Source organism: Trichomycterus rosablanca, chromosome 10 (genome assembly GCF_030014385.1).
Source record: "Trichomycterus rosablanca isolate fTriRos1 chromosome 10, fTriRos1.hap1, whole genome shotgun sequence".
NCBI lineage: Eukaryota > Metazoa > Chordata > Actinopteri > Siluriformes > Trichomycteridae > Trichomycterus > Trichomycterus rosablanca.
This window is the reverse complement of record NC_085997.1, coordinates 35,953,528-35,963,505: the sequence shown is the minus strand read 5'-3', so window position 1 is coordinate 35,963,505 and position 9,978 is coordinate 35,953,528. Positions and strand designations below refer to the sequence as shown.

At 46.2% G+C, this 9,978-nt stretch overlaps 1 protein-coding gene across 1 annotated transcript; it reads right to left on the bottom strand.

Annotated features, from left to right (window-relative positions):
* Nucleotides 1–636: 636 nt before the first annotated feature.
* On the bottom strand, nucleotides 637–4,419 carry LOC134321478 (zinc finger protein 180-like). Its single transcript, XM_063003249.1, has 2 exons — nucleotides 2,446–4,419; nucleotides 637–1,422 (listed from the first exon to the last, which is right to left on the bottom strand). The coding sequence occupies exons 1-2, from the start codon at nucleotides 2,642–2,644 to the stop codon at nucleotides 755–757; spliced, it is 867 nt and encodes a 288-aa protein (XP_062859319.1). The 5' UTR covers nucleotides 2,645–4,419; the 3' UTR covers nucleotides 637–754.
* Nucleotides 4,420–9,978: the final 5,559 nt, after the last annotated feature.

Genomic DNA, 9,978 nt, shown 5'->3' with positions numbered 1-9,978 from the left:
GTGACATGTCTGGACTGCAGGCAGGCTAGTCTAGCACCTGCACCCAACATGACAGACACAGGAACCTTGCTTGTAAATGACACAGCCTTTTTTTAATGCTTCTTTTATGGCTAATCAAATTGAATTTAATTAAAATTTATTTTAATTTAATTATTGCAATTTGGAGCAGCCAGGGGCAGCACGGTGGCTCGGTGGGTAGCACTGTTGCCTCACAGCAAGAAGGTCCTGGGTTCGATCCCCAGGCGGGGGCGATCCGGGTCCTTCCTGTGTGGAGTTTGCATGTTCTCCCCGTGTCTGTGTGGGTTTCCTCTGGGAGCTCCGGTTTCTTCCCACAGTCCAAAAACATGCAGTCAAGTTAATTGGAGACACTGAATTGCTCTGTAGGTGTGTGTGTGTGTGTGTGTGTGTGTGTCTGCCCTGCGATGGACTGGCGCTCCGTCCAGGGTGTTACTGTGTGCCTTGCGCCCATTGAAAAGCTGGGATAGGCTCCAGCACCCCCCCACAACCCTAATTGGATAAGCGGTTAAGAAAGTGAGTGAGTGGAGCAGCCAGTCCACCTTCTGCATGCTTGGTATTTACACCAGCCCATAAAGAGAGAGAGAGGTTTAGGGTTCAAGACCTGAACTAAGACTTAAATTAAATTTATTTTAATTTTTAGTCTCTAGAAACGACGCTGCCTGGTGGAAAACTGGCCGGGGTGTGAATACTTTTGTCAGACATTAAAGGAGTGTTATTCTAGCACTTGGCAACCCGTTCAGAGCTCCAGGTTCCTCCTGTGCCGGCTCATGTGGACGGTCTGATGCTTCTTCAGATGGCTGGACTGGCAGAAGCTCTTGCTGCACTGCGGGCAGCGGTAGGGCCGCTCGCCCGTGTGCACCCGCTTGTGTTTCTGCAGGTTCCCGCTGTGGCTGAAGCGGCGGCCGCAGTGCGAGCAGCTGTACGGTTTCTCTCCCGTGTGGCAGCGCTGGTGGATCCGCAGGTTGGCCAGACGGTTGAAGGTTTTGCCGCACAGGACGCAGGCGTGGCGCTCCGTCTGGGTCTGAGTCTGCTGCCTCCAGCTGTCCTGCTCGAAGGGGAAATGCTCCACGAAGGTGTCCAGGGTCTCGGCGTTCCTGCAGGGTGCCAGCGGGGGGAAGTCCGGCTCGTTCTGAGGAGCAGGGTAATGGGAGCTGGCGCAGGGGAAGAAGCTGTTCGGGGGCACCGGCTCCTCTGTGGGTTGATAGCTCATCGGTTCCAGTTCGGATTTGATCTCGGGTGGGAAGGAAGCGTTCTGGGCGTCGGTTGGTGGCTCCTGTTTGAAGGATGGCGCGTCTGTCGCTGACATAGTGTGCGACTGTCGAACGCACCTCAACGCCGTAGGTTCCTCTGGTCTAGAGCAGGCGGGTGGTGGAGGAACACTGATCTGGGCGCTGATCTGGGCAACTAAGAAGATTCAAGAAGAAAAAATAAGACTGAAGTGAGACACAGACAAAGCAGTGATTGTTAAAACTTGGTGATAGAAGCACTTTGTAGTTCTACAATTACTGACTGTAGTCCGTCTGTTTCTCTGCATGCTTTGTTAGCCCCTTTCACCCTGTTCTTCAATGGTCAGGACCACCACAGGACCACCACAAAGCAGGTATTATTTAGGTGGTGGATCATTCTCAGCACTGCAGTGACACTGACATGGTGGTGGTGTGTTAGTGTGCGTTGTGCTGGTATGAGTGCATCAGATACAGCAGCGCTGCTGGAGTTTTTAAACACTGTGTCCACTCACTGTCCACTCTATTAGATACTCCTACCTAGTTGGTCCACCTTGTAGATGTAAAGTCAGAGACGATCGCTCATCTATTGCTGCTGTTTGAGTCGGTCATCTTATAGACCTTCATCAGTGGTCACAGGACGCTGCCCACGGGGCGCTGTTGACTGGATATTTTTGGTTGGTGGACGATTCTCAGTCCAGCAGTGACAGTGAGGTGTTTAAAAACTCCAGCAGCACTGCTGTGTCTGATTCACTCATACCAGCACAACACACACTAACACACCACCACCATGTCAGTGTCACTGCAGTGCTGAGAATGATCCACCACCTAAATAATACCTGCTCTGTGGGGGTCCTGACCATTGAAGAACAGGGTGAAAGGGGGCTAACAAAGTATGTAGAGAAATAGATGGACTACAGTCAGTAATTGTAGAACTACAAAGTGCTTCTATATGGTAAGTGGAGCTGATAACATGGACAGTGAGTGTTAATGTTATGGCTGATCGGTGTATGTGGAGTTATAGAATCTGACCTGGTTGGTCCGCTGGTATGAGTGTATCATGTTAACACCACACACACACGCTACCATGACACAATCACAACCTTATTTTCAGTCTCACTGCTTTGCTCTGCTCTGCTCAGAGGTGGTCCTGTGGTGGTCCACCAGTGGACTGAAACAGAGGCGAGTAGTGAGAACCACGTACCTGCGCTGTGTTTGTGCAGCTGGTTCTGTAGTTCCTGAACTCGCCTCCTCAGTCTCTGGTTCTCTCTCTGTGTGTGGAGGTTTTTCTCCTCGTACTCACACACCGTCTCCTTCACCACCTGCAGCACCTGCTGCACCGCCACCAGCAGCAGCTCCTGGACCCGCTGATTCAACTGTTCCACCCGGTTCATCTCGCACATCCTGATGGGTAAAAAACCCTGAACCTGAAGTTCTTTTACTGATGTTCCACACACTGTTTTAGATCCTGTGGACAGATGTGTGCAGATGTTGCTCTACAGTGTTCTAGACTGTGAACAGATGTGTGGACAGTTTTAGATCCTGTGGACAGATGTGTGCAGATGGTGCTCCACAGAGTTCTAGACTGTGTACAGATGTTGCTCCATAGTTTTAGATCCTGCAGACAGATGTGTGCATATGTTTCTCCACAGTGTTAGATCCTGTGTACAGATGTGTGCAGATGGTGCTCCACAGAGTTCTAGACTGTGTACAGATGTTGCTCCATAGTTTTAGATCCTGCAGACAGATGTGTGCAGATGTTTCTCCACAGTGTTAGATCCTGTGTACAGATGTTGCTCCTGGTGCCACACAGTATTCTAGGCTGTGGACAGATGTGTGCAGATGTTGCTCCACAGTGTTCTAGACTGTGAACAGATGTGTGGACAGTTTTAGATCCTGTGGACAGATGTGTGCAGATGGTGCTCCACAGAGTTCTAGACTGTGTACAGATGTTGCTCCATAGTTTTAGATCCTGCAGACAGATGTGTGCATATGTTTCTCCACAGTGTTAGATCCTGTGTACAGATGTTGCTCCTGGTGCCACACAGTATTCTAGGCTGTGGACAGATGTGTGCAGATGTTGCTCCACAGTGTTCTAGACTGTGAACAGATGTGTGGACAGTTTTAGATCCTGTGGACAGATGTGTGCAGATGGTGCTCCACAGAGTTCTAGACTGTGTACAGATGTTGCTCCATAGTTTTAGATCCTGCAGACAGATGTGTGCAGATGTTTCTCCACAGTGTTAGATCCTGTGTACAGATGTTGCTCCTGGTGCCACACAGTATTCTAGGCTGTGGACAGATGTGTGCAGATGTTTCTCCACAGTGTTCTAGACTGTGAACAGATGTGTGGACAGATTTAGATCCCGTGGACAGATGTGTGCAGATGGTGCTCTACAGAGTTCTAGACTGTGCACAGATGTTTCTCCATAGTTTTAGATCCTGCAGACAGATGTGTGCAGATGTTTCTCCACAGTGTTAGATCCTGTGTACAGATGTTGCTCCTGGTGCCACACAGTATTCTAGGCTGTGGACAGATGTGTGCAGATGTTTCTCCACAGTGTTCTAGACTGTGAACAGATGTGTGGACAGTTTTAGATCCTGTGGACAGATGTGTGCAGATGGTGCTCCACAGAGTTCTAGGCTGTGTACAGATGTTGCTCCATAGTTTTAGATCCTGCAGACAGATGTGTGCATATGTTTCTCCACAGTGTTAGATCCTGTGTACAGATGTTGCTCCTGGTGCCACACAGTATTCTAGGCTGTGGACAGATGTGTGCAGATGTTTCTCCACAGTGTTCTAGACTGTGAACAGATGTGTGGACAGATTTAGATCCCGTGGACAGATGTGTGCAGATGGTGCGCTACAGAGTTCTAGACTGTGCACAGATGTTTCTTCACAGTTTTAGATCCTGTGTACAGATGTTGCTCCTGGTGCTCAATAGTGTAAGATACTGTGGACAGATGTTGCTCCCGGTGCCACACCGAGATAAATACTGTGGACAGCTGTGTGCAGATGTTGTTCTTGATGCCACACACCGCTAGCTCTTATGGACAGATGTGTGCAGATGTTGCTACAGTGTTAGAGCTCATGGACAGATGTGTACAGATGTTGCTCCTGGTGCCACACTAAGTTAAATACTGTGTACAGATGTGTACAGATGCGGTACAGGTGTTGACACGCACTATTTTGAACCCAAATCGTCCAGACTGACGCATTTATAGAGACTCTGTTGTTGTTGGCAACCAGTAAATTTTCTTTCCGGTCCAATGTGCCGATAAGTTTCATAATAAAAGTCTCACTGCTCATGTCAGAGTAAAAGTCAACAGTGCAACGTGTCATAATAAAAGCACATAATAAAACACTGGACACCGGAGACCATTTACACCCCTTACCCCTTTCCTGCTCCCATTCCCTGTCATCATTAATAAACTTAATGTCATTATTATTGGGGTACAATTATAAGGGTATAGTTTTGGTATTTTGGACCAAACTAAGCAAAATACCACCCAAGCAGGATTGAGTTCCCTTCTGAGTCCGGTTCCTCTCTTGGTACCATCTCAATGTTTAAGATGAGATTCCTTCATTGATGTGTTACAGCAGCTCCAGCACAGATAAGTACAGTTAAGGATACAGTCAGTAAAATGGGGTAGAATTAAATAAAAAATATTGGCCATATAAGGGCAATTGCTCATGTACGGCAGTATGACAAATTTTAACTTTAGGATATTTAGTAGGTTCTTTCCGGGGCAGCACAGTGGCTCGGTGGGTAGCACTGTCGCCTCACAGCAAGAAGGTCCTGGGTTCGATCCCCAGGCAGGGCGGTCCGGGTCCTTTCTGTGTGGAGTTTGCATGTTCTCCCCGTGTCTGTGTGGGTTTCCTCCCACAGTCCAAAAACAAGCAGTCAGGCTAATTGGATACGCTGAATTGCCCTGTAGGTGTGTGTGTGTCTGCCCTGCGATGGACTGGCGCCCCGTCCAGGATATTTAAGAAGCTCTTTTTGCTGATCAGGACAGAAATAAATCTAGAGCCTCTCAGTAAGTCACAGGATTCATCACAAGACACCACTTACGTTCTTCATTTCAATTCCTTCACACAAGTAGCCAATCCATCTACTGACATGATTTTAGGAGGTGATAGAAAAACTGTTTTTACTGACCACAGACATAACTGCCTGGACTTCCCTAAATCCTGATTGGATCTACAGAAAGTGTAGAAGAAGAATTTGTGTTGTTTTGGGGGCTGGTTTTCCTTTGAAGAGCCTGGAACCCTTTTGTTTAAATTCTGGTTGTGGTTGGACCTTCCAGCAGGACGATGATCCAACAAAAATGCCATGATCATCCCAGTCCCCTGGGTAAGAGAGTCCAGCCGACAAATAAGAGCTGGGAGGACTGGAAAAGACACTGGTTTGCAGCCTCTCTGCTCTGGGTTTTCATCTTGTATTATAAGAGAAGACTCTGTTAATTATCCAAACGCCCTTCTCACATTCTTTTTTACCATCTTTACCAAGGGTCCGAACATTTTGGACCTTAATTATTAAGCAATTGATTTAAATCACACCATGATGCTCGTGTTGGATACAAACAGCTATTTAATTTAAGAAAAGTCTTTGAAGAATTCAAGAAGACAAACAAGTCCACGTTGGATGAAGGAGACATTCATGCATTATTCCAGGCACGGTGAGCAAAAACCGAACATCCAGAGTACAGAAACGCACCACATTATTCACACCAACATAACACTCAAGCATCCACCATCAGCCAAAACATTACGACTACCTGGGCATGGTCTCCACTAAACCTTCGAAGGTCTCCTGTAGTTACCAGAATGTTACCAGCTAGCCCTTCAATTCTGAGATGGTGCCAACCTCATTTCTTCAATCTCTCAAATGCCCATCTACAACACTTGAATGTGTATTTAAGGTGACTTATTCCTCTCGTTAACAGTATTAAAATACACTGATCAGCCATAACATAAAAACCACCTCCTTGTTTCTACATTCACTGTCCATTTTACCATATAGAAGCACTTTGTAGTTGTACAATTACTGACTGTAGTCCATCTGTTTCTCTGCATGCTTTGTTAGCCCCCTTTCTTGCTGTTCTTCAATGGTCAGGACCCCCACAGGACCACCACAGAGCAGGTATTATTTAGGTGGTGGATCATTCTCAGCACTGCAGTGACACTGACATGGTGGTGGTGTGTTAGTGTGTGTTGTGCTGGTATGAGTGGATCAGACACAGCAGCACTGCTGGAGTTTTTAAACACCTCACTGTCACTGCTGGACTGAGAATAGTCCACCAACCAGAAATATCCAGCCAACAGCGCCCCGTGGGCAGCGTCCTGTGACCACTGATGAAGGTCTAGAAGATGACCGACTCAAACAGCAGCAATAGATGAGCGATCGTCTCTGACTTTACATCTACAAGGTGGACCAACTAGGTAGGAGTGTCTAATAGAGTGGACAGTGATTGGACATGGTATTTAAATACTCCAGCAGCGCTGCTGTGTCTGATCCACTCATACCAGCACAACACACACTAACACACCACCACCATGTCAGTGTCACTGCAGTGCTGAGAATGATCCACCACCTAAATAATACCTGCTCTGTGGGGGTCATGTGGGGGTCCTGACCATTGAAGAACAGGGTGAAAGGGGGCTAACAAAGCATGCAGAGAAACAGATGGACTACAGTCAGTAATTGTACAACTACAAAGTGCTTCTATATGGTAAGTGGAGCTGATAAAATGAACAATGAGTGTAGAAACAAGGAGGTGGTTTTAATGTTATAGCTGATCAGTGTAATCTGAACATTGACCCACATAGGTAGGTTGGTGTAAAGTCACTTTAAGCTGACCGTTTAAGACATGTACTACAGGTACTGTCCATCAGTCCAACGTCTAACATATTCCTGACCCTAACAATCACTTTTTTGGATGGTGATCATAATGTTTTGGCTCATCAGTGTACAGTTTGTTTTTGCAGTTAGAAAATTTGATCAATAATCATTAACAGTAAGTTCATGCTTCACTTACAAAGTCGACCAGTCGAATAATCAAAGAAATAAACAGAGCAATAATTGAAAGAGAAATCTGATACTGTCGCATCACAGGGGTGGTTCAATATATCAGAGAGGTGCTCTGTGATTTTTAATGAGACAGCAAAAAAATTTGAATGAGCGAAGGCCACGCCCATCCCTGTTTGCTATCGTAAATGTTTAACCCATAACACAGCTAGCAAAACACTGCCTCCAACCGTCAAGAGAAGGTCTGAGAAATAGGCTTACTGTTTGATCCACGTCTCTCTGGGGTGTTTTTAAACCACCGAAGTCCAGCACAAATCCCAGTGGGGGTGACACTGTGGCGCAGTGAGTAACGCTGTCACTTCACATCAAAAAGGGCCTGGGTTCGATTCCCATGCTGGCAGCCAGGATTGTGGAGTTTGCATGTTCTCCATATGCGTGTGTGGGTTTCCTTCAGGAGCTCTGGTTTCCTCCAACAGTACAGTGATGGACTGGTGACATGTCCCGGATGTTTCCTGCATTTTGGCCAATGAATCAGACCCACCGCGACCCTGACCAGGATAAAATGGTGGTAAAACAGACAGTGAATGAATGTAGGGTCTTAAAATCAATCTGACAAGACACATGGCTTTTACGTTGATGGCCTCTAATTGACTCTTTAATCCAAAGCACCTTATTAAATACAAGGGCCTTACTCAGGGGCCCGATGTTACTCACTTTTATCTTCTGTGAACTTCATTTGACTTCATACTTAAATGACATGTTACCTGGTGTTTTCCTCATCACGGTTTTGATAGATGGACATCGTTTACACAGCACATGTGAGTGATTTTAATATGCAGACATGTCAGCTGACTTCCCAGGGAGCCCACTAAGATTATTGAAATATTCAATCTGCAGTAACAACGGCTATTGGGAGCACCAAATGTATGTGGACACCTGACCATGAGCTTGCTAGACATCTCATTCCAAACCCATGGGCATTACTTTAGTGTTGGTCTTTTCTTTCGCAGCTATAACAGCTTCCACTCTTTTGAGACAGCTTTCCACAAGATTTTGGAGTGGCTCTGAGATTGTGACCATTCGGTTCAGGCGTGGCACAAAATCAACATTCCAATTCATCCCAAAGGTGCACGATGGACTTGCAGTCAGGGGTCTGTTCAGGCCGCTGGAGTTTCTCCACTCCAGACCCAAACCATGTCAAACTGTGAATAGGAAATGAGGCTGAAACAGCTGAAATAAATCATTCTGAGGGGTGTAAACAAACTTGTAGTCACACAGTGTACCATGGACTGAATACACCTTGGTCTTTTCCCTGGTATACAATACATTTGGTCCAAAATCACAGAGCACCTCGAATAAGTACAGAAAAAGTGTGGAATCATAAGAGTTACATATTATGAGGGTCATAAGGGTAGTTTAAAAAACAATAAGATATCAAACACATCCAGCATGCCAGACAAGGCACACGAACCGGCATCAGCGAGGACGTTTAGTTTAAGATACAGATCAGCGGCGAGCAGCTCGACAACGTACAACATTAAAACCACCGACAGGAGCACTCATACAGGAAATTCATACAGGAATCCCAGTGCTATGGAAATTAAGCACTGAAATAAAAGATTAGCACATTTTAAATAGACCAGCTTCCTCACAGCAGCCTCGTCTGTGTGGGTTCAGTATAAAGCGCTGAACATACTAAAAGCAATTTATAATAATCATAAATGCAGATTCATTTAAAAAACATACAGAGGGAATGAATCAGATTCTATATGTACACTAAGTTTAATAAGCTGGGCTGGAAAGCTGAGGTAACACAGTTAACAAACATTTACAGCTTTATTGGCATCCAATCCAGCCTTGTTGATAATTTTTGCCTGACTGCGTCATGCTTCCTCTCCACCAGTGCTGATCCCCACTCTGATTGAGGAGAACGAAGCTAACCCACGCCCCCTCCGACACGTGGGCAGCAGCCGTATGCATCTTGTCACCTACACTTGACAAGTGCAGTGCAGCTCAGCGCTGTGTACGGAGAGACACAACCCGAGAGCACTCTCTCCGCATCTCAGTGCAGGCGCCATCAATCAGCCAGCAGAGGTCGTAATTGCATTAGTTATGATAGAGTCCCCATCTGGCCTAATCCCACCCCTATATGAGCAACAGGCCAATCGTTGTTCATGTGGCAGCTCAGCCCAGCCGGCAGGCAGAGCTGAGTCTCGATACAATGTATTCGATATATTCAAGATCCCGGCTCTGGTGTGCTAGTGTGTGTTTTACCGTTGCGCCACCTGAGCGGCCTTGTTGATACATTTTGATTGAGTCATTTGTAGCAAGATTAGAATACAAATATTCACTACTAAAGCTTCGGGTCAAAGTGTTGTTGTGGTGAACTTTCATTTTTGGAAGCTGATGATGCAAAAAATCATTTTATGTGCAGAATTTGGCATAAAATCCTGGTGTGAATGAAACTCTAGACAATAAAAATACTGCATTCCACTATAAATGAAAGGAAAAGTGGGAAACAAAGAAAAACACTGAACAATCGCTGCTCCGACTCATCAGTTTTCCTCCTGACATGAGACTCAATCCAGTTCCTACTCATTTCAGCCCTGTCTCATTCCGATTACCCATAATCCTCGGTCGCTAACTGACACGACTTGAGCCTCTGATGGTAAACGGATCCGAAATGCGAAACCGGACTCTGCTGCCCT

Excerpts from the sequence above, each read along its gene's own strand:
- LOC134321478 (XM_063003249.1), bottom strand. The coding sequence starts at position 2,644 with ATGTGCGAGATGAACCGGGTGGAACAGTTGAATCAGCGGGTCCAGGAG. Across the intron at positions 1,423-2,445 it reads GCTGCACAAACACAGCGCAG|TTGCCCAGATCAGCGCCCAG; the intron begins GTACGTGGTTCT and ends GAATCTTCTTAG.